The sequence below is a fragment of the Falco naumanni genome, chromosome 5 (genome assembly GCF_017639655.2).
Source record: "Falco naumanni isolate bFalNau1 chromosome 5, bFalNau1.pat, whole genome shotgun sequence".
NCBI lineage: Eukaryota > Metazoa > Chordata > Aves > Falconiformes > Falconidae > Falco > Falco naumanni.
The window spans coordinates 13101261-13126165 of record NC_054058.1 but is presented as its reverse complement, the minus strand read 5'-3'; the positions used below and the strand labels follow the sequence as shown (position 1 = coordinate 13126165).

Sequence of the window (24905 nt, the reverse complement as noted above, 5' to 3'; positions counted from 1 at the left end):
TGCCGGCGGGCAGGGGGCTTCCCCTGGGGCGGCCGCCCTCGGGGGTGCAGGGCCGGAGCACCAGGCCACGGGGCGGGGGCGACAGCCCCCCCGGTCCCTTCGGCCGCACAGTCACAGGCGGGGGCTCTGCGGGGGGGGGGGGGGAAGCGCACAGGCCGGCGGTGCCCCCCGCCCCGGACTTCCCGTGCCCCGCGGTAACCCGAGCCTCATTTCCTGGTCGAGGCTCTTAAAGGGGCAGCCCCGGCGGTGGAACAAAGGCCATTGTGCTGCCCGCGGGCCGCTGCTGCGCGGGCCGCTGCTGCGCCGCCCGCCGTGGCGGCGGCGCCCCCCCCCTCCTCGGCTCAGCCCGGCGTTGAAGGCCGCTACCGGCGCGCGACGTTTAAAGGGCCCGCGCGACCCCGCCTCGGCACCCCGCGAAGTCAAGTGACACTGAATAAGGCGAAGCGACCCGGCTGTGCCCCGCCAGCCTCCCTCCGCCGTGCGCGGCCCGCCCCGGCACCCGAGGGCGCCGGCAGCTCGCCGCACTCCCGGCCCGGCCGCGGAGGCGGGGGGGGGGGGCGCGCGCGCACGCAGGCGAGGCGGCGACGGCCGTTGGTGCCGGCGGGCAGCTGCTGCGGCGCGGCCCCTTTAAGGGGCGGCGCGGGGTGCCGGGAACCCACGTCAGTTTCGGCCCCGAAACTCCGGATCAATGAGCGGCGCGGGGCGGGGCGCAACGCCCGGCCAGGCCCGGCCCGGCCCCGCCGCCTTTCGGTTTCTCTCTTCCAGGAAGGAAAACACCGGCGGGCAGCGGGGCCGCGCCGGAGGCGCTCGCCCCTCCCGCCGCCTCGCGCCGGCACCCCCGCCCCTCCCCCCGCGCCGCTCCCCCAGCTCCCTGTGCCGCGCGCGCGCGCACCGGCTCGCAAGCGGGCTCGCGCGGGCAGAGCGCGCGCCGTCACACGCGCGCGCACACACGCACAGAGCCACAGGCGCGCGCGGGGGGGGCGGGAGCGGGGGGGGGGGGGCGGCGTGTGGGAGCGATCGCGCGCCCTCGGAGGAGCGGCGGCGGCGGCGCTGAGGAGGGGACTCGGGCGGCGGGGCGCCTCCCCCGGGCAGCTTCGCGGGCCGCGCCGCGCCCGCCGCCTAGGCGATGGTGGCGGCACCAACTTCCCCTTGAGGGGACGGGCCGAGTCGGGCCGTGCCGCCGGGCCGGGAGAGGAGCGGAAAGTGGGGAAAGCCCGAGAACTTCCTGTCCGCCTCCGCCGCGTCCCTCCTGAGAGATGTCTGAGGCTCCTGCTCAGTGTTGCATCAAGGTAAAGCCCCGACCCTGCCTGCCCGGCCCCTGTCACCGCGGGACGCGCCCGCCGGCGCCTCGGGGCGGCGGGCGCTGTGCTTTGCCCAGGGTTATTTGGGTGAAAATAACTGTTTCTTCCTCTTCCCCCATCTCCGCGTGAAGGGCGGCACCACGGGGGTCGGGGTCGCACTACGCTTGCGGGGCGCGCAGCCCCCGGCCGTGACAGGCAGGAGCGCGGAGCCGGCGCGGGCGGGGGGAGGCGGCCGACGGGACGCGGCTCCGGTCGGTTGTCAGCGCCGTGCGCCTGCCCCGGGCGACACGCACCGCAAAGCCGCCACGGCCGGGGCTTCGCGGCGTGGCTGTTGGCGGCAGGAGCCGGCGGCTCGCCCGGTGCTCACACGGCGCCCCGGAGACGGGCCCGGCCCGGCCCGGCCTGGCCGCCCGCCGGGCTGTGCGCGGTCCTTCGCCAGCAACTTCACAGAAAGTTTCCTGCCGTCGGGGAGATGCGGCCGCCGCTGCTTCCACCAGCAGTGCGTTGTGGGGCTTTCTTCTTATTGTTGACTTTTTTATATATATATATATATATATATATATCCATATTCTTATGATTTATTTTTAGCCGCTGCCGTTTACTGGCATCGCTTGCCTGTCAGCAGGTAGGGGAGCCCGGGCTGCGTAGCGCGGTGCTGCGCTGCCAGGGCCTGGGGGATGCATTTCTCTGTGGCTCGGCCTGTTGCAGAAGGGGTTGCCCTGTCACGTTTCTCATCTTAAGTGGAGGCAGCGTGAAGCTGAGACAATGGAAACAAAATTGAGTTTCCTTTTTTGTCTAGACCCTTCCTATCTAGCAGCCTGCTAGAGACAGTGCTTTCTTCTCTCCTTCCCTCACCTCTCGGCTTTGTTGAATCGTGAGTTTTCTTCAGGGGTTGATTTACTTTGTTGCCAGCCAGGAATCTCCCTTCTGCTTAGACTAACTCTGCCCAAGTAGGAGTGCTTTAGCGGTTGTCTCTCCCTGCCTGGAAGGAAAAGGTGACTTCCAGACTCTCTCTAGGGGGAAGAGCCTGGAATAAACACTTATTCAGCTTGAAGTATGACGCTTTTTTGTTTGCTTGCCCCATGTATGTGTGTGTATGTTTATGGTGTGAGTCTTGCCTTCTATACAGTGTGACCATAATTTGAAAACTTCGGGGTGCATTTTCTCCTGCCGTGTTAAATGCGATCAGGCTTGTGTCCCGTGAAGTCTCCTGGCTTAGAAAGTCTAGTTTGACTTTTCATAACACAGATGGCCAAACTGGATAATGGGATATTGTATGTGCATTACAGCATGGCAAAATGCTAATGCAGGCAAAAAGTGTACAATTAGAACTAAGCAGATCTCTGTAAATATATATAAAATGAAATACAGCTACTGTTATTGCTAGTAAACCCTGTGGAAAGTTAGGATGTGTTCTCTGAACAGAACAACACGAATGTCACGAAAAAGTAGCGTCATATGAGTTGTGTTTCCTTGTTTTCAACATGTCATTTTGAAAATATGAGGCTTACTTCTGCTCTTACTGAAGTCAGCAACAGCACTACAGTTGATTTCAGGAACAGTAAAACTGGTCCTTACCTAACCTCACTAAGGTATGTTATAGAATCATTACTGTAAGGGAGCAGCTACATAGCAGGAGAGACAAGCAAACTTCTGTTTGAGTCTTGAAATGATTAAATGCCAAATTTCCATTACATTTAGACAGATAATGGGAAACTGATTATTTTTTTTTTAACTGACCAATTACAAACATCATGGTCTGAATTTATTTTTCTTTTCTAATGTGTAGTTTGTTTACATGCTGACGCTTGCAGTTATCTTTGTTGGAGGACAGAAACTACTGTTAATTGGCTTCGCTGTTGATGATTATTTTAATAGTTTCAAAAATAGAAAGTACATATTTTCAGACAGAAAGGTGAATTTCAAATGCTATTGTTTCTTCACCAGTCAAACCATTCTGGGTAACTTTCTTTTCAGTTTTTCTAACTACCATTGGTTTTTGGACACTTGTTTCAACTAGGCAAAGTTAAAGGTGGTTGCAATCAGCAGCTGCATTTTAAGAGGAGTTGTTTAAACGGTAGTGTGATCATGCAAGTACGACTGATTATTTCTTCAGTGTGCCAGTCTGGCTCACAGCGTGGAGTGTGAGGTTGAGGCAGAGGAGCAAGCTCTCTCTACACTGTACTCCAACTTTGCTGCAAAGCTGCTGTGTTATTCTGAAAAGTAGCCAAGTATTGTGCTGTGAGGGTATTGCAGAGTTCCATTAGGAGCCTGTGAACTGGAAGCAGTGGTGCTGGTGGATGTATTTTTGTGTTATTTTTTTTTCCTTCTCCAATACGGGGCAAGGGTGCATGCAGTAAGTGCCACAGCAACTGAGGTGATGAACCATGGAAAGCTTCAGTGGAGGGAGTGAAGGCTAGTGCTTTGTTTATGCCTGAGCTGCTCAGTGCACAGTCTCCCTACCTCACCTTGTTAGAGAAACACTCGAATAAGATTCAGGAAAACTGTGAAGAGGTGAAGTTTTGGTATATATTTAAACTACTGGTAATCAATATAAACTTGCAGCAATGTCTTGGTTCATGTCAAGTACTTATCGGTATGTATGTACAATTATATATTGATATGTGTTTGTTTTGCGGCAAGTATGTGTGCTTACTTACATTAACTCTTTCTCTGAGAGAGGAGAAAGATAATCCTAATTTCCTGATCTTGCCAACGTTTGGGTGTGTGCTTGCCTGGCTGATGGCAAGCAGACCCGGTAACTCCCAACTGTGCTGTTGTGGCAAGGAAGTTAAGTGTGTGCGTAAAGACTCTAAAGCTGCAGAGAGAAGTCATTGCTGGGTTTTAGAAAACAAGATCTTGAGAGAGGAGAATGAAGGCTGGACCCTCAGAGTTTGCTACAGCTTAGGGCATCAGTGTATTCTCTGTGTGAACCGATAGGTTTCAGGCTTGTGGTGGGCTCCAGCCTGAGAGGGCCTGAGGGCCTTGGCTCCAGGGTGGTCTGGGAATGGACGTCTGGTGTGGTTGTCATATTTCGACATTTTTTTGTCCCAGCTGTTGGGATGTCTATGTTGGTAGTAAACCTGTTCTTCTGATTCTGAGCCATAGTAGTTAGCTGATCATATTTCTGTAAATACTGCCACAATGCTGGCATTTGTTACAGTATTGGCAAGTGATTCTTCAGGCCTTACCTCTCCTCCTCCAGGTGGGAGAAATGAGGCACAGGAAGAGTGTAAACATCTTGGCAAAAGCTTACAGGAGAGCAGAAGCTCAAAGGGAGACAGGACTAGCAGTTTAAACACAGGTGATGATTTCTGTGATTAATTAAGGTCTGTGTGGTGATGAGTTCCCTTTCTAAAACCTCACCTGAAGCCTTCTGATTGTGAGGATCTCCCTGTTTTTTTTCTTGAAATTATAATACCTTGAGAATATTGCCCTGGTGTTATATGGAGGCTCAAAACTCAGTGGGCAAATAGTTATGAATGTTGCAGTTTGTTTATTTTCCTTTTTATAAATCTGGCACTTTCAGTTGCTTAGTCTGGTTTACCATGCAACCATACAAACAATTGTGCTGGCACAAGTGTGGAGCTGTGGGGGAACTAAACCTGGGAATGTGGTGGTGGTGGAGGATCAGCTGCTGCAAACCTCACAGACCAGGGCTTCTCCAAGGCCAGGCTCCCTTGTGTGTGCCTGGCAGATGCTTGAGCTGAGAGAGCTTTCTACGGACAGCACTGAAAGTCATGGAGCCTTCCTGTGAGTCAGGCTGCACAACTGACTCCAGTGGAGATTTTATGCAGCCTTGTGCTGGTGGATGCGAGAGCTTTCTCTTGCAGTGAACTGTATGGTGGCCGTTGTGATTGCATGGGCACTGCAGGAGTCAGCACAGAACCCTGTAGCTCAAGGACTGGTCTCGCTGGTGCTTGTTTTGGATTCAAGGATGTACTTTGTAATCATTTTATAAAGAGGAAGAGGAAAAAGACTGATCGTATAAGCCAAAGGGCAAGGAATGAGCATAGCATTTGAGCTTTCGATCTTAACTGGCTTCCCCAGATTTACTCAGTTTTTAAGTAGGGCTTTATATCTCCTAATACTTCATTGATGCTGTTGTTGCAAAGAGCTCTTTCCCACCAAAGGCTTCCCATGCTGGGGGACTGTTCAGCACCACACAGCCAGAATCCTGTTACCCTTAACCAAGGCTGAGTATCTGTTAGTGAAGAGTATGTTTCTTAATGTTTATTAGCAAACTTGTGTACTAGGAGGAGGATCCTTCTCTTAGTGTCAATGACAAAACTCTCATTAAGTGTGGTGGGTGTAGGATTGAATGGTGGAAGACCAGTGTTTAGATGTACACACTATTTAACACCTGATTAATCACTTAACTCCTTGGCACCAGCTAAATTGAATCCCTCTGAAGCAAAATTTTACTAACACTGTCCCAATTAAACACTGGTCATTAGTATTCACTGTGTCATTACAGGTGAAGTCAGTTTCCTGGGAGGCAACCCATTAAAACAGCAGTCTGAATCTGAAATGCCCCAATTAAACAGAGGATACTTTAATGGTAATTTACATGTATATTGCACCTTGCATCTCAAAGTGCCTTTTGGAGGGAGGTGGCTAAGCAGTGCTCTGCTGATAGAAGTGATGATAAGTAGGAGGTGAAATCTTGTACAGTTAACACAGAAGTGATGTTTCTGCCTCTTAGAAAAGTTATCTGGTCCTTGAGTGCTTGCCTTCTGAAGTCTTCTGACAAAAGTTTTCCTAATAACCTACTTACCGAGAGAAAGGAGAGGTAAAGCACCTGTGTTTTTGGCCAGTAGTGTGGTTCTGACCTATAGTCCAAAAATTGGCTACTTTGGGAGTTTTTTTGCATGTATTTATTTTGCATGTATTTGTGGTTCATTGCCTTCAGCTGGGCATCCCCTGAGTGACAGCAATTCAAAAGCCAGTGCTTCTGAAAATGTTGGCTTCGGCCTTTGCTTTTCCTATCTGTGAAACAGGGATAAAATAATAATGAACTTACCTCTGCAGGGCAGTAGCGAGGCTTAGTATTTGTAACGCAGCATGGGAACAAATTGTGTTTATTACAGAAATCAGTGATGGCGTGATCTGATTCATTCCTGGCTTTTTAGTTCACATGGTGTTTGAGAGCATGGGGAGTGATTGTTGTTTGGCTGTTGGCTTTTTTTGGTAAGGGCCACCTAGCTGGAGAGAGCAAGATATGGCTCCCCTGTGTCCCGATGGCAGGGTCAGCCACACACAGGCAGGGTGGTGTTTCTGTGCCCACAGCCCACATTGAACACGGCTTTGGGAGGGGTGGGCGCGTGGTGCAGGTGTAGCTGTTCTGCCACAATCCCACTCCTGGCCCAGGGCAGGAGCACCTGGCAGGGATGGCAGCCAGATGTGGCTGCCACAGCAATCCCGGCTGCCTTTCCCTGACTGCCACCCTTCCCAGGGCTCCCTGAAGCTGAATGCAGAGCAGGCTGCACACTCAGCTGTCCCACGTGGTTGGTTTTTTTTTTGTTGTTGTTGTTGTTGTTGTTGTTGTTGTTGTTGTTTTTTTTTTTTGTGGGGAAAGGAGAGCATCACTCTCTGCTAGATCAGATACCCCTTCATCATCTGACAAGGAGGGACTTGCTCACAAAGGCAGTGGTTGGTGGTCAGCTGCTAGCATTGTCACTTAATTTTTAGGTCACGATGTGTCCCTGTGCCTCCTGAGGGAAGGAGGCTGCCCGGGACAGCCCACAGGTGGGGTGTTCCTTTAGACAGTTGTGAAGAAGCCAAACTGAGCCCAGGTACATGCTCAGGTTCAGGCTGAGCAGAGATCTGACAGGCCACCAAAACTTCTCTGCCTTTATCTGTAGAGTTGCAGCAATTGATTCCTGCCATCATGGGTTATTTTTTTAGGTCTACAGCCTAAGCCAGATTTAGACCATATTGGTTCTGGTGTCACTGAGTTGTCTTCAGGCAATGTTTTGTTGGAGCACAGAGGACAGCTGCTCTCTTTATCTACTCCTTCAGTAACAAATGGAACTTAAGGCTAAACTATACTGATTCTACCACCACCACCCCTCAAAAAAAAAAAAAAAGCCACTGCTGGCAGGAAAATAAATGCAGAAAACTCCAGCTGAAGTTGAACTTGTTTATGCAATGTCTGGAGCAGCGATAAATAAAGGATTTTGAAAGTAGTTAAATTTTTCACTGATGGATGCTATTGCTTCTCTTCTATAATGCTACTGAGCTCCAAAGTGAACTGGGTATAGCAATTAAGGAAAGCTATAAGTGATTTTTCCTCTAAATGATTTTCCAAAGGTTATTCCTTGTTAGGCCACATGCAGTTTCTTTGCTTCAGTGTCGTTCTTGTACAGTTTATAAATACTGTCCTGGTTAAGGCAGTCTGAAGAGAAAATGAGTATGAAAGTATGAGTTTATGTTGGTGTTCTGTGGAATGTTTGCACATAGAAATAAATAGCATTGTAAATCACCTTAAAGATGTGTGTAATGCCAGGAGTAGCATTGGGTGTGACTGCAAGAGTTAAGTATTAGTACAACTCCACAAAAATACTTTGAATGTGACAACTGAGCTTTACATGTTAAACTATTAACAGCTGGCTAGTATTAAATCCAGAATTTGGATGTTTAATTTTAAAATAAAAATAACTGTGGTTAAAAATAGGAACAACGGGTGATTTCTTGCTGTGTTTTCTTTTTTTCTTTCTTATTTTTTTCTTTTTGTGTAGTGGTGTTTTTTTTTTTTCTTTTGGGGGGTGTGTGTGTTAGCTTCTTTGTAGGTGTGTTTTGGTCTGTTTTGTTTTTTTTTCCTAGCTAGCTCAGGTAGGGTCTGATCAAGCTTGGAAATTATTTGTTTTGAAAAGTCTTGAGAGTTTAATGTGGAGGAAACCAGCTGGCATCCAGTAAGGAATATCCTTAAAACTGATGGAAAGCAGCAGAGAGTGAGATTCTTTATGTAGTTTGAATTTCAAGAGAATATGGATGAAGTGATTTTTCCATTATGTCTTCAGTGGGATCCTCCAAAACATCTATTAACAGAAACTAGGAACGTTTTCTAAATGGTATAGGATTCTGTGGAAATCCAAGAGCTTGGAGTTCTACCAGATAAATGAAATGTTTAGTAGAAGTGCCAGAGATAGTAGTACTAGAATCCAGAGACAGATTTATCCAGTTAGTAGGGCCACAACAAGGCATTGATATCTGCAAACTGTGTTTTCCTTTTCTCTCCCTTTTTTTCCTTAAAAAGACTTCATATCAAAGTGGTTCCCATCATTGATGGAGCACTGTGAAGCTCTGCTGATGTACTTGGAGGTCAAATGGAGCAAACCCAGCATTACAGAAATATTGGGCGCTCCTTCCCACTTTCTAGGAACTCATCTGAGGTCTGTGTTGGCATTCCTCTCACGACAGAAGTAATCCTTTTTTTCTCGGGTGGATTAGGACTGGAGATTGTTGTTTCACCATATTCCCTCTTGAACAGTGAGTTCTCATCTTCCTACCTGCCCTATGCTTTAAAACACAGCAAAGCCAAGCTTTTTCAAACCTGTCCAGGAATTGAAGTGAGAGGTGGTAGGGTGCAAGGAACCAGAGGCTCTGGGATGAGGGTGTTGGTTCCAGTTATCACTGGAGGCTACTGGAAAAAATCTTCCCTGGCAGATGGGTCTTCCTTTCCACATCCCTGAGAAGCTGCTTGGATATTTCCAGTGGGCATATTGCCACTGTGCAAGACCAGCTACACTTGAAGCCTGCAGAGCAATTGGGCTACCCCCCATGGCACTGATGGGCCATTGTCACCTGTGCCACTGTCTTTCTACTGTGGCGACTCTGGTGCCAGCAGCCTTACCCCAGCTCCAGAGGACCAGCTCCCTCTGGTTTAGAGCACTGCTGTGCTGGGTTGGGCAGCCTGGTATAGGCACGTGTAGGTGCCAGGTGCCTGACTGGGGCTGTGCTGTGACTGTGGGGTGACGGACCTGCCATCTCCCTGGGGCTGAGGGAACGAAGGGCTGAATTGTTTTCACAGAGCGATGAGGATGCATTCGTTTCTAAGTCCCAGGGTGCCAGGAAGGGCACCAGGTTGCAGGAACAGGAGTCCTGATGGATGTAGAAAATATTTCTCGGTTGGCAGCCTGAGTGGTTCTGTCACTGTCAAATGGCTTGAGCAAATGAGTTCTTTGGAAGAGGGCTTGGGGAAGACTGTGGGAGCGGCTTCCAGGGGAGGAAGGTTATGGGCTATAAAATATTTCATGGCATGCGGCCTGAGATATGTATCGCATGTTGCACAGTAAACACTGGGCTCAAGCACACAGGCAATGGTGTCTTAGCAAGCTACCTCACACCAGCTGAGTCATCAGAGCCATCCATGACTGACCGTGCGCTGGCTTTTATTACCTCCCAACTGGGACAAATTACAACTTCTTTTAAACCTCAAGGAAAGAGAAGAGTGAATTAATAGTGTATGCACAGCCAATTAGCACAGCCAACTAAACTGTGTTGATGGGCAGTGGCAGAGTTTTGCAGGCTTGGAGAAGTGGGCAAAGAGCGCAGTATTTTTTTTTTTTTTCCTCTTGGTAGTTTTGGTTGCGGCTTTTGCATGGCTCTTCTGCTTAACAGAAACAGTGAGGTCTCCTTCACCTGTTCGGTCTTGTTTGCTGATGGACCTCCCAGAACTGCTCTGGCAGCTGGAATCGTGTTTTGGGAAATGATTTGATTGGTGAATGAAAGAGAAAACTGAGCTCAGTTTTCAGTTTGGGGTGAAATAGGCAAATAAAATTGGTGGAAAAGGAGTGGGGAGTGAAACAGAAATCTGTATATTGTAGTTTGAATCAATGGTGTGTATCAGTTCTGATTATAGCGTGTTTTCCTGACTACTAGGAGGGTTTGTAGTGGCACCAAAAAAGATACAGGAATGACCCGTGAAGTTGTTTGGGGAAACTTCCATAGGAAGAGAAGCTAGATTGCTGAGGACTCTGGCTTAGAAAGGAGACTGCTGAGGGAAGTATAACAGAAATCTTTAAAATCACACAGTAGTATAGTATGGGGAGCAGTTATTTCTGATAGTACCAAACTAGAGCAGGCAATATAATTGCCAGACAGCAAGACTGAAGCAAGTATTACTTCCATCTGTGTTAAATTATGGAACTCACTGCTGCAGGATGCTATGGAGGCTAAAAGTACAAACAGATTTAAAAAAGAGGGTAGAAGAATATGGGGAAGATATTAAATCTAGCAGCCTGTATGGGGGTGGGGGGGAAAATCCTATAATGACACAGGGGAAAGATTGCTTTTTCTGTCTGTTAAGCCTTTCCTGAAACAGAGACTTCTTGTCTTTTGGGAACAAGATCCCAGGCAAGATAGACTTGCTCTGATGATGTATAGGCATTCAGATGCTTCAATTTAAAATTTTGCACCCTGGAAGGCTGGTCTCAAGTGCTTATTAGTCTCCTCCGGATTGTTTCCTAAGTCTCAGCCCCAGCAGTCTTAATTTCAAGAACACTGGTTAATTGTAAGTGGGAAGAGAGCTAAGGAAGAATTTGTGTCTGTGATTCAGAGAGATTTGTGAAGTCTGGATTGCTAGAACTAGCAAGAGATTGGCTTTGTTGCTTTAATTACCCAGATTCAAATGAAAGGGGAAAACCTTCAGGGAACACATGGAAGAGGAATTACAGAGCAGCATTTGAAAAAGGGAAGTTTTTTGGTTATGGGGAAGAGACATTGTTTGCTTCCAGAAGCCAAATGTGGGTTGACCTATGCTTTTCCAAAGGTCTCCCAGTTCCCATTATCACCCATGTGAAATGTGTTCCTGCAGCATTAACTCTTTTTCACATGTGATAAATGGTGTCCCAACCAGAGCTTGCAGCCACGGGTATAAGAGTTGCTGCTTTCACTGCCTGGCCAAATGTTGCAAGCGGTCACTGAAGGGTCTCACTCGCTAAGAAATGCTGTCATTTGTACAGACCTTGCATCATGCTTTGGTTTTGACTTATTTATTTTTTTTTTAATGGCAAACAGAAGAATGGATGTACAAAATCAATTCTGATATTGTTTTGCATATGTACTTTTTATTTTTCCTAAAGAGAGTGATTGAGTGTTGGATAACCATTAAAACATACTGATGTGCAACTAAATATGGCCTTTAATCTAAATTTAGTTCTCCTTTCTGCTAATCTATATGATGTCCACAAGTATCTATTTAAGTAATTGGATAGCCTTATATGGATTTAGTTAGGTTTTTATTTTGGAAAACAAGAAGTTACTTTTATTTGCTGGATGATTGATTTAATTTTTTTTTTTAATTTTACATGCTGTTTATGATAGACTGCACTTGGCTTTGCAGTGAAATGCAATTGCATGTGGAGTCTTCCCCATCAAAACCCTGAGCATTAGAAGTACTTTTTTTATAACTGTAAATGAACTGTAAATGAAAAGGAAATATCTGGTACATTTTGAGGTAATATTACTTAATAAATAACAACCTTTTTATTAATAAATGAAATATGATATTTTTTAAATTGCATTGATTGTTTCTTGTCATGCTGATCTAATATTAGTAGATTTTGCTCCCTCACCCCTCATTTTTATTTGTTGACTGGAGGAAGAAAACAAGCTTCCTGTTTCTGCAACTCCAAAGTATTTCCCAACTTTGGGTAAACTAGTCATTGTAATAAACTAATTGACTAAACTGAAAGAAGAAAATAGTCTCTCTGTATCTGTTGCCAAAAGTGGGCTTGGCTCTTTGGCAGGCTGAGGCTCTAGGTGTATAATAGTGTGTTCCACTCATTGGAGTGGTAGGACTTCCTTTTATGCTTTGGCACAAAATTTCGTACTTGGGATTTATCTTTAGTGGTGAGACCCGTCTTTAGCCATGGAGGGCTGGAGCTATGGAAAACCATCTGACATGAGGGGTATTTCTCCAGTTTAGCGTGAAGGTTTGGCTTTGCAAACAAGAGGGGAAGCTGCTGTAGATCCAGAACAAGCCTCCTGGTTCCAAATGAAACCAAAACACTTAATGTACTAGTGCTCCGGGAAAGGAAGGGCTCTGAAAAAACAGGTTTTAACTTGTGTCCTTTAATAGAGGTGTCTGTATGCTTTCTAAGATACTCAAAAGTCTCTATTAGCTCAATGTTTTTATAGGTTTGTTGTTACAGCTCCCTGGGAGGCAGGGAACTAGGATAGCCCTGCTTCACAGATGGGGAGTGTAGCGGCTTCATGTAGTCTCTTGGTACCTACAGCTGCAGCAAAATAATGCTTTGCTCTCCAAAAGTGGTCTCCTTGGGCCCTTTGCTGCCTACCTGCGATGCTCTCTCACTATTTGCTTGGCAGATGATACTGTGCTTAGGCTGGCCTGTCCCATCACTCACACTTGCCCTTCCTGCTTGCTGGAGTGAGAACCTCGTGGTCCTACTGTGCGTCCCTAGAAGGTGAAGAATTATGTCACCATAACTTAAGCTAGTCCAGTTATAAGGTGAACTTAAATACTGATGGAAGAGAAGGCTGGTTCCCTTCAGTCTAGACTGGAGTTTAAGTCCCTGTCCATTTTTCATCAGTGATGTGTAGAGCACTCTGTCATATCCACTATGTCATTCAGCTGTATGGGCCTTGACCCCCTTTTTTGTTGAAAGAGAGGAAAAAACCCTCCCCCAAACAACAACTGAAGTTCTATCACTTTCTTCACCTCAATTGGAAAATAAACATAGGTAGACCCAGGTTGTCAGCAGGTAGTTGGCACAGAAAGTGTGAAAGCTGTGGACTGAAGACACAGATAGCTCATTCAATGATTTGCATGCAAAGGATACTGAGCAGCTGGCCTGGAGTAAGGCTTAGATTTAGAGCGTGTTTAAATTTAAGCATTACAGTGAGAACAGGTATATTTAGTTTTTCATCTTCTAAAGAGAAAAAACCCACAACAAATCCCAAAATGAATTAAGGGAATTAATTAGTAGAGGTGATTAGAATGATAACTGTTGGGGATGGAGGAGGTTCCATTTTTGGGTTGCTTTCTGTGTAACACCTGAGAAGCAGAGCCAGCCTGAACAGGTTTGGTCAGCAAAAATTTTTTTGCCCACTGTTCAAATTCCTGGCTTGCAAAAATTAACGGCTCGGTTGGTAGCTGTGCTTCTGGAAATAAAATAATTACATATACTTTGAAAATAGAGTTGGAGCTTCAGCCTTCATTTCAACCAAAGTTCCAAGAGTAGACTGCTCGCAGCCCATCCACCTTCACAGCCATTTACACACAAAAATCTAAAGATGTTCAGCACTGCTGCAAGATGCAAGCTTTGACGTGGGGTGGCTCTCCACACCTATGTAGATAGGGAGCTCTTTGGACCAAACAGATCTGGTATCTCTATTTCTGTACACCTACTCTAAGCTATGGGACTGGAGGTTAGTGGGGGAAGGAAAACAGGAGCTAGGGAAGTAGGGTGGGATTGAGAGTGAAGGAATTAAAAATGAGTGCCATGGCAGCAACTGCAAGCAGGTAGGCCCATTGCAGACTCCTGTGGAAATACTTAAAAATTGCTTTAGAAGGTCATGAGAGGCAGAGACAGGGAGAAGCTGAATTGGGGAGGGTTGTATCTCCTCATATGGGAGCAGCAAGGATTAGATGAAAGCGTGTGGCAGTTTTAAACAAGGGGAAGTATGTTTTCACAGGACATACAGTGAGGTTACCAAACTTACTGCCAGGAGTGGTAATGTAGGGCTAAACAGACAATTAGTTTCAAAAGACAGTTCATGCTAGATGGATTCGTTTGGGACCATTGACTGTAAAGATACAGCTGCCGGCCTTGGGTCCGAAAGCCCCTAACCTGTGGATTGCTGGGGGAGCGTGCAAGGCAGAGTTTATTCCTTGTGCTCCTACTCTGCGCATTTCCTGCTGGGTGGGGCTGGAGATGTGGTACTAGCTTAGGCAGACCTTTGGGCTGACCAGAACTACTGTGTTTTTCCATTTTCATTTAGGGCTTTCATACTTTGGTGCTGGACTCTGTACAGATGCCTCTGACAAGTGGAAAAAAAACAGTTGAGAAAACCTCTCATGTGAATCAGGCCTTCTGCTCTGTTTCTTGATCTTGTTGGGATGTTTCCTCAGCAGAGGTAACCAGACCATCTGAAATTCACGCAGTCAGTGTTCTTCAGGTTATGAAGGACTGCTCAGTGAATTGTGTTTGGAAAAATTCTTGGGGATTTTCCTGTCCTTGACTCTCCTCTTAGGCTGTGACGCCATTTATTGGCATAAAGTGCCCTGACCTATTTTATTTCTCTAGGTTTTTCCCAAGATTTGGCTGACAGAGGGTGGAAAAAATAATTAAATTCTGAGATAATTCAAATGCTACGTGCTGTGTCAGCCACACCTTTTCTGATGGCTGATAAGAGACAAATGAACACAGTTCCTTGCAAGGCAAGGATGCATTTGTTTGGATGGCACAAACAGGTAACTGCATGACTGTGGCTGATGAACAGGTGTTATACAGTACAAGGACAATTCCAGCACTTCCATTAATTTATTCCATCAGCGTGCCTGAAACCTGCTTTGGAGTGACTATCTTGATTTGATAGTTCAATCTCTTTGCCTTTCAATCCCTGACTCTTCTTTTCAAGTTCCTAATAGCTGAGAAAATTGAAGAGGAAGTGTTGTTTACTGGGAGCCTAGGCTTCATTTTTCTACACAAAACGATTAAGAAATGAGTAAGCTGACAGACAGGACCTTCTTGTGGGACCCTGTGTACACCAAATGTTTTCCTTCAGTGCAAGTTGAGCTATTTCTCAAACCATGCTTGTCCTGTGCTATTGCATTTAGTGACCCATTAGAACTAGAAAGATGAGCTGGCTAAAAGGGAATTAAAAAAACCCACTTTCAAATGCTTGTGTGTTCTTTACCAAGCCCTACATCTAGAATGGTGTCCTACAGTAGGCAGATACCATAGGAGCTTGCTGTCATGTGGTGCGTACTTGCCTGTCTTTAGGCTGAACTTAGTTCTGATGTCTGATGGTCACTTTTAACTGCTTCCTGAGGTCCTGTCCTACTGCACCAGCTTGGATTGTCTGTCCCTCTGGGGGCATGCTCTTCCTTAGCTGTTTCCAAGTGCTGACTATAGAGCCTGAATGTCTGAAGATATACCCACTACCAACACAGTAAAAGAGAAGCAGAAATTCCCAAAAGACGCTGAGAGCTGAAGGAATTCTGTTTTCCCAGTGTTAAACACAAGGAAGTTAATTTTATCATTCCATGCAAAAGTGAATTAAAATATGTCCATGTACCACAAGCAGAGCCTGGACATGCACTTTCCTACTGCAAGCACAGCAGTAATACGATGTTGTGACCAAGGAGTGTATTATTTGCCCAGGTTTTGTAGGTCATCTTTAATTTCTTACTTACTGATATCCTAGCTGTTTGCACTCAACTGCTTAATTCCTGAATTTACCACTCAGGCTTCATGGTGCTACAGGAATGGGTGCTGGTATGCCATCTGTGGACAAATGAACAGTTAACAATGCGCTCTTGAATGCAGCCCTCATTTTAGGCTGATGAAGCCGGGCTTGATTTTCCCCCATCTCCAAATGGATAGCCTATTTGTTCATGCAGTCACCATGCTGTGTTTTCCTTCAGGTTTGTACCTCAAGTTTTACCTTGCCTTTCACATGTTTGAAGCCGCAGTCCTTAAAAGTAGGGGTGACAAGGCTACTGGGAAAACACAGCCCTTGGAGATTGCAAAGTCTGTTTGTTCTTCAAGTCACTTGAAACAGGAGCTAAATGATATGCTTGGTTTTAGAAAGCAGCAGTATTCTATCTGATCTTGTCCTTCCAGTGGAAAAAAAGGCGAGGGTTTGATAATCTATATGGCAGTACAGTGGTAAACTTGGAGTGATTTAGACCGTTAATGGAAACTACTTTAACTTTGATTTTTTAACAGTGTGTCAGATGAAAGGATAATCTTAGCCTGTCTGATTTCCCCTTGCTGCTGGCTTGCATAGCATCTGCCTAAAATGAAAAGGCAGCACATAGATCCCAGTGTGCAAAAGTAGCAGGCTGCTCGTGTGGCCAGGTCGTTAACTTCCTTCCCTCCATTTCTCAATCTCAGGTCTCGCTGTTGTCCATTGTTAATTATTCTGGCTGTGGGCTCATTAAAAAGCCCTGAACACCAAGCATTTTTCCAGGCACAAGTAATTTGTGCTTAGATGTTTGTTTTTCCCATGGCTAACTAGTGTCTAGCCTCCTCCTATTGGCCTCTTACTTGTATGCTCTGTCATTTCCCTTTTCACAGGGTAAGGGTATTCTCCCTAAACTCTGCTCTATTTTTTACTGTAAAGAGCACGCAGGAGATTGTGGACTATATTGTCAGGCTATGTCATAACGTATTTTCTTTTGAAGTACAGTGGGGTTTGGCATTGTAAGAGGTGAGGCTCTTTAAGCATGATATGAAGAAGAGTCCTGCTCTAGATACAGTGGGTGAGGCTAGTGAAAATTGTGGCTTGAGCAGGAGTTCTGGGTTTTCATCCTATGTTGAGCCTGCCAGTTCCTGAATTCTTCTGTGGTGTAGCTGTCCAATGCTATCATGCTGTCCTTCCCTGCCTCTGGCAGTGTCTCTGAAGGATTATTTGCCCATATCCAACTCTGGGCTGACTTGAAGCTGTTTTTTTTTCCATAGTTTTTTAACCATTCTTTAAAGGCACTACGCAGGTGCACTATTGTTATTTTGCAGAAGTAGTTTGATGAGATTCTTAATTCAGGATAAGGTGGTAGCACCCTGAAAGATCTTGTCCCACCCTTCCCCTTCCCCACCTCCTGTGGCCTGGCACAAATGTTAGGGCAGACATGTGCTTGACAGGGCAGCAGATCTGGATTAAAATGGACAGCTTGTGCTAGTGCAAGGCAGAGCATGGTGTGGAGGTGGGAAATAGCAGCTGGGAACACGAGGAGGGCAGGGCACGTTTTTTCACTGGCGGTGCCAGTTGATCTGGGATTAAAGCATCGATGAAACTCACAATAAAGCTTTGGCCAGATCTTTGTTACCTGACATCAGAACTAAAGCTTTTAAAGATTCACACCTGCTTTCTTTACTAGAACTGTCCCTTTAGGCTAGATAGAGTAGCTACAGGAAAAGTGGTCACTGATACAGGAAGAAAAACATTGTGGTTCTTGTGCTGAAAAGCCATCCCTCCTTTTCTTATGCCAGCAGACACCTAGGGTCTGAAACAGCACGGTTTGCTTTTCTAGTGTGAAGGGTAGAGCTGTTGCCTGGAGGTATGAATGAGCCTTCTGGTATCAGCGTGAGGCCCCGCTGTTGTCATCTGTGGACTTCCAACCGTGCTATGACTTGCTTTGCCCTTTTGAACACACCTTGGCTGTAATGTTTAGGTTTAATTGTAGGAGAAGGCTACTTTAATAAATGCAGGCACTTGCACATACTGAGTTTTCAGAGATAGACTGAGAACACTGAATGCCAACCCCCTCACTTTCATTGCAAATTTATGCTGTTCTGTATCACTGATGCTGACAGACGGTCTGGACCTGTTTAACCATGCAGCAAAGCATGAAGCCTCTCTGGGTCAGGGGAGGAAGTTTGTCCCATGTGCCTAATCTAGAGGTCATTTCAGAGTTTCAATTATCTATTAAAATTGTGTCCTTGAAACATGCAAACACAGAAGTGATATGTTCAGTCCATAAATGCTAGCTCTCTATAAGCCATGTGCACTGCAGCTTTCCGGGTAACTTGCTATATATGCCCTGTATTGGATTTGGTGTGAAAAGTATTTGTGGCATCCTTTCTAGAGAAAACTGGGCCATAGATCTTTATTTTTCTTATCTCTTTTATGCTGGCCTTGCGACACTGTTATAAAAATATACCAACCTGGTACATATACTCATTATCCTGGACCAGGAGGATAGGCTTGGGTTAAAGGTCCTGTATGGAGATGCAGGAGGCTTTCGTGCAGTCCCTGCTCTGTCACTGCATTCTCTGTGACCTTGAAGTCGGTTGATGTGATTGCCTTTCTGTAAAGCATTAATGCCTAGTAAAACTGAGTCAGATCACTGGTGGAAACTGCTTGTGCCTCTCTAATACAAATAATTAATAATGATCTTGCCCTAACCACTTGCTGGGATGATTAATATTGCAGAATTATTGGCAGTAGGACCCAGGGTTTAACAGTACCAGGGTATGATTTTTGGATAGTTTGCTTTTTTTTTTGGTCTGTTTTGAATTCTATCTGAATAACTCCTAAAGACGCCACTGTGTTGGTTGATGCATAAAAGGAGGTCTGAACCATGTCTAGGATAATCAACTTAAAATTTAATGAAAATTAATATTAAAATCTGCACAGTTTAGAACTGCTGAGCTATCAGTTTGGTATCACCCCAATGTTGGCAATCTGGGTAGATTTTAGTGAAATGGTTCAGGTCATGGTGAAGCCCTGAAAAATTCTCCCTCCTCCAAAGTTACTTGAAAAACTAAAGAAACTTTTCCAGCTAAAGGGGGAAAGAAGTCACTCTTCAAGACCCAAGCATTTACCAGAGATTATAAGAGAATTGTGTTTTATTGGACCTGATCTCTATGCTCCACTGAGTTCAAGAGGATTTGGCTGAAGCCTATAGTGATATAACTGAGCAAGAGATAACTGATAAAGGAAAACTCATTATTAGTCAGTGGCACTGGCCATAATGAAAGCTAGTCAAGAAACAGATATTGTTACGTGGGTAACATCACTACTTTTAATTCATTTTCTGAAAGTTCAAACATGAGGGTAAAATAATGTCTTCAGTTTAAAAAAACCCCACCAACAAACCCTGGTGAGTTTCCTAGGGATTTGTTAACAGCAAGGTCAGGGGTTTTTTTGTCTGTTTCTTTTTGGGTTTTAAATTACTATTATTTTTTATTTTGAGGTATTCTCATATGAAGCAGAATGATTCAGCATTTCAGAACTCTATTCTTTTGTTTTTTCCTGACTCAGCTTGAGAAAGTTGACTGAAACAACACCTTTTCCCTCAGAACACAGACAACGTGTTTCATAATAGTAACTTCTGATTAGCAGATGATGGCAACAACAGCAACAAAAATAGGAAAATGATGGTAAGAAGTAGCACTTTTTTTTTTTTTTTCCCAGGCCAGAGGGACTGTTAAGAAGCCATGAATGGAGTCCGTTGCATCTCTTTAACCAGTGTGTTACATCTTATCTGACACCTGCATGACAGGCAGGTGACAAACCCCTCAGATGTTTTTGTTCATGACCCGCCCACCCAGCTACCTGTCCATATCCCATGTCCTGTCTCAGGTAGCACTGGTGAGTGCGTGAAGCTGTGCAGACTCTGTATCTCTTGAGCCTGCATGATGTCTCTGCCTGACAGGGCAGCCTGGTCAGAGAGGGAGACAACTCACTGACTGTTCTTGCTCCCAGACAGAGGGTAATATTCATGCTGTTGTTTCTCTGCAGCTGCAAGAGGTGGCTTGCTGTCTGATTACCTGTCTCTTCCCCTGTACCCGCTCAAGACTTTGCAACTTGAGGCTCAACAGATTTTAAGGCTGACCTTGCTTGGATGAGTCATCTGTCTTTGATGTGTGTGCACCGCTGATGGGAGAGAAAGGAGGCAAGGATGCTTGCTGTCTGTGATACAAGACTGCTTTCCACTGCCCTGTCTCAGTGCATCAGATGGAGGCATCTTTTCCTCCCGAGCCTCTGCGCTGCCTGCAAGTTGGATAACTAACTGGGCTCACATACTGAGGAAGGGTTTGTAGTTCCACCACTACAAACAGTAAAACAAACAAACAAAAATAATTCAGAACATCTCTGACAAATATGAAATTGGTGCAGGATCTACTTCGTTAGTTCGGTTGACTGCTATCCACCTGTCTTCCATTGATCTGGTTATTATTTTATTTTCAGTTCCGTGTGTGTGCTGTGATTGAAAGAAATCTCTATTTGTTGTTAAATCCCTTTCAGATTTATTTAAAGTGCTTGGCTGTCTTGCTTTTGTCTCTTGTCCCATCTCAGAGATCTGATTTCCTCTTTCTGCTACCACCCCTCACCAAACACTTTGCACCATACAAAGGTATCTTAAGTACCAAGGTAGACTAGTAGTACTGTAGACCTGTTCAGCATGGACTGATATCAGACTGTGAAGAGGTCCCAAGCTGAACATTTTTTTGTTTTGTTCAAATTAAAAAAGGAAAGGAGCCTTAGCTAGAACTCTTCCCTATGCATAGATAGCCATTAACTCTTGCAATATTGTAATTACCAGAGAACACTATCTGAAAGTGAGATAATTTTTTTTTGGTGGAAATGAATTACATAAGAATGGAAATTCTTGATTTAGAAATGTAGCTTCTACACTAATCCTGATGAACAGCTGCCCGTTGCCCCCCCTGTTTCTCTGCAATAAGTCCTGCCAGTGCTGCTGTGTCACTGGTAGTGTGGACTCTCAGCTCAGTTAAGGGACAGCAGCTCTGACCCGACAGTCAGCACCCAGGGATTATTTCCTTCCTTTTCTTTTTTTTTGGCTGAAATGGTCAAAGTTTACCACTTTGCTTGAGAACAGGCACTTTCCAAGCTGCAGCAGCTGTTTTTACAGAATCTACGTTCCTCTTAGGTTATTTGAGCAATGGGACAGAGAATTTTGGAGCTGCCCCTGCTGGGCTTACTTAACTTTGGATCCATTCTTGCATTAGATCAGCTCAAGCAATGCTATTGTGCAGTTTTTACTCAAGACCAGTACAGCAGACAAGGAAAGGTGTGTGTATGTGTGTGGGAGGTTGTTTTCAGCCCTGTAAATAATAGTCTCCAAATCTTCACAGGTCACTTTCTTTCCTCTCCCATTACTCACAAAGATTGTTCCTGCATGTTTTACTGGTGCGATGAGGTTTCCTTTGGAAGTTAGGTGCCAATTTGAGCTTCACTCAGAAGCTTCATGAAAAGGTGGTTGAAATGCTGGGGGATGGAACTGCCTCTGAGCATCTTCCCTCGCCTGCGGGGCATCCCTGTGGAGAACTTTGGGTTCTTAAATGCCTTGAGAAAGATCAGGGGGATAGGTTCCTGGAAGAGTTTTTTTTCCCTGGGGGACCCCTGAGAAATTTAACTTGCACTTGTAGCCACTTTGTGGTGAGTACAAATGCACCTCGCTCTGCACTTCTTGGAACTGGGTCTTACCACTTACATCTGAAGTAGTGCTGTTGCGTGTTTTTGTGTACCCCCCCTGACTCCCACGGTCCTTTGGTTGTGGTGGATTTTTGGCCATCTGTGGTTTGAAGCAGTTGCTGAGGGCTCTGTGTGTGTATGTGTGTATAGGAATAGCAGATTAGAAAATGAGAGGTTGAGAGCCTCAAACAGCTTCCTGAAAGTGTGGGAGCCAGGGAAAGGAAATCTTTTTGAAGCTATATCAGTGCTTTACACAGACAAGAATAGCAGACAGAGCGTATTGACAGAGCAATCTGAGGATAAATGTGGCCGTGTAGCAAAGTGTTAGTGCTGTAAAAATCACCACTGTCCACTAGTGAAACAAATTCTTCCAGCATGAATACAGTTTTACCAGTATGGTTGGGTCCTCAGTACGCACTTGTGATGGCACAGCTATGTCAGTCAGACCTGATGGACATCGTAGGTCTGTGTGTGTCTGCAGTGTACGTGCAGCCCTTGTAAAAATTACAGAGGCGGTGTGAGGAACAACTTGGATCACATCTTGTGACATGCACTGCCCCTGGGAGGAGAGACAAGATAGCTGGGTATTCTCCTATTGCAGATCTGTAATGTATATGGTTCATGCTAGATACTGGTCCATTGGTGCTTGGATCCTTCCTCCAGCTCCTATAAGGTCTGTCCTGAGAAGGATTAACTCCTTGCCTAAAGCTTGTAGTGGGTGGTAACCAGGCCTTAGGTCCTTGGTGAAACTTTTGTTTCATGATTCAGTTACTGTTTCCAAGGGCTTTATAAAGCAAATCAGTGTAATTTCCTCTGTTTTTCTAATGGGGAAACTGAGGTAGAGGGGAGCAATGGTGAAAAGGGAACAGCTTATTTAACATCTGCCATCCCAAAACAGAAATAGCAACCTGTTTTGTTCTAGCCTGGTACTTTAGGTGCTTGTTCAACAACACATTTAAGCACATGCTTAATGATAAGTGTGGCAATAGCTCCCTTACCATTCCCTCTTTTCAGAGCAGCAGGAACAATACTGCTTACTGAACCCAAGTGGCAGGGCCATTCCCACTTATGCCAACCCATTAGCATATTGGCCAAGCTGCCAGTCAGTAGAGAGCTGGTGTAAAGGATGTCAGCATCTGGCCTGAAGAACCTGTGCTAACATTAAGGATGCAGGAGATGGAGCAAAGAGTCATCTTTACAGTAAGGAAGTGTTACCAGTTGAGTTGCAGGAGATGGACACAAACTTGGCCTGACAGTTGTTTTTTGGATAGAAATGATGGGAAAAGAAACTCCTAAACCTCCAGGTGGGCTCAGAACAGTCACACAGGCAGCAGGGTCGCCAAGGAAACACTTCCATGCAGCAGTGTACTGGCCCCATTAGTCATGCATTGAGCACTTAAGCAATGTAGTGCCTCTGTTTAAAAAAAAATAACAACCTAAACCAACAAGAAACCCCAAACCAAATGAGCAATGACTGTTCCAGTACAATGACTGTTCCAATACATCCGCTTGCCTGTCTTCAAAGAGAGCTTCAGTCTTCGCAATTGTCCTGGCATAAAATGTTTCATGATTATGCCAAGAGGCAGACTTAGGTCAGCGTTGGAAGCTGCTTTAATGAACTCCAAAGTTTGACAACCAACCTAGCTTTTGTAAGAGCAGCAATTTATTGTTGCCAAGAAAATTACCTTTTCCAGGATCTCAACTCAGGAGCTGCTTGGAGGGTAGTGGGATTATTGTGCCTAGAAAGTGTTACAACTCCATTTGCTGCTTGAGTTCTTCTCATATATAACATGAGACACTGTTGTTTTGGGTTTTTTTCTCTGTAGGCCAGCCTCAGTTCAGTATATCCCTCTGGGCATTTTGATCATCTTGGGGTCTTTGCCATTGATTTCGGAAGGATATGATTTGGAACTTTCACCTGGGTTGGATTTTCTCAGTGAGGTTCTTTATGAGAGAATGAGTTTCAGGATCATATCTCAGGAATTTGTGTACTTTTGTTTCTTTCCATCTATAGATCCAGGATTTTTCAGAGTGTTGCAATCTTAGCATCAGGACTTAATCCATTCTGATTAGAACCAATGGGAATTTCCATTACTAATTGCCACTGACATAAATTCCAGCTCATAAATTTGGGAGCAAAATGTATGTTGCCTGTCTAATTGTTATATGGTACATTAAGTGCAATGTATATTATATACATCATAATGTTATGTGTATATGTGCTGTTGCCTGTTACATTTACTTTTAAGTAATGGTACTTTCTAAAATTAGAGACTACTGTATGCTGTTAGTCTGAAGTGGATTTTTTGTTCAGGCCTGCAGACAGCTGGATTTTCTTATGGTTGAGTCCTTGAGCTCCCTGTGAGCTTCTCATCTATGCCTCAGTATCCCCTTTGTGTTGGGGAGGGTGGGAGAGGGAGAGAGAGATACATGGATGCTGGTCTATGACTTTGTAGCACTGGGAGGCTTTAACTTTTGCTGCTGCCTGTACAGATGCAGCAGTCTTCAAGCATCTTGTTCCACAGAAGGCAAGCACAAGCTTGTAGCAAGGATGGTCTGGTTTTATCTGCATGTTTCAAACTCCACAGGCAACTTAGTTTACATAGAGGAGCAAATTCTATGAAGGATGGAAGGGGGTGAATTGGTGTCTAAAGATGGGTGAAAGAGAAGACTGATACGTAGAAGGAGGAGAGGACTTGGTCACTGCCATAAGGGTACTATCAAATTGGGTAGCACTGGGTTAGAATCTAATTCCATACCCAGAAGAATTATTTAAATAACATCTACATAATGATTTATTAAAGTGTATTAAATGGTTTTTAGAAAGCTAAAGCCATAATACATGGAATGTTTTCTCATTTTCCTCTTTCGTTTTGGGAGATGCATAGGGCAGACGGAACTGATGGTTCAGAAAGGGTTTGCTCATCTCTGCAGCATCTTAGAAGGTCATAATTAGCCACTAACAGAGCCTAGCTGAAGAAAAAGGAACATACTCCCCCCCTCTTAGAAACCTGCAATATGTGATGCAAACTCGGGGGGGGGGGGGGCATATATAACAGTACTGAAATGTCTTTAGCTCACCCAGGTAATTGCCATCCATGAGATTTTGCTAAACTTTCGCAACCAGATTAGCAGAATTGTGCAAAACTTGTGTGATCTAAGATTTTGTGATTTAGGCTTGGGTCTTGCAAACATCTACAGAGATTCTGGACCTGCACTTAGTTTTGGCCAAATATAGGTTTAGCATCTTGATGGTTTGAGGGTGAAATAATTGAAAACTTTTATGTTTACAGTGATGATCATAGCTAAAAGACTAAAACAACAGCTCTTGATCTGAACATTCCCAAATTTGGAAGTCTGAAATCCACATCTGGTTAGAATTTTTAGATGGAAAGATTTTATCCTTAAAAAAAAATATCACTGATGCTTAAACTTAAGCAGCCACAGAATAAATCCCTAAGGAAAGACAAA

General features: G+C 45.1%; 1 protein-coding gene across 2 annotated transcripts in view; it reads left to right on the top strand.

The window, feature by feature from the left end:
* The first annotated feature begins 1002 nt into the window (after positions 1-1002).
* ETV6 (ETS variant transcription factor 6) overlaps positions 1003-24905 on the top strand; it is a 140056-nt gene continuing 116153 nt past the window's right edge. The window contains exon 1 of one of the 2 annotated variants that reach the window (XM_040594818.1): positions 1003-1289. In XM_040594818.1, coding sequence (XP_040450752.1) covers positions 1257-1289 — 33 coding nt within the window. In that variant the 5' untranslated portion in view covers positions 1003-1256. The remainder of the gene's footprint in view (positions 1290-24905) is intronic. The other variant, XM_040594817.1, reaches the window with a different exon arrangement.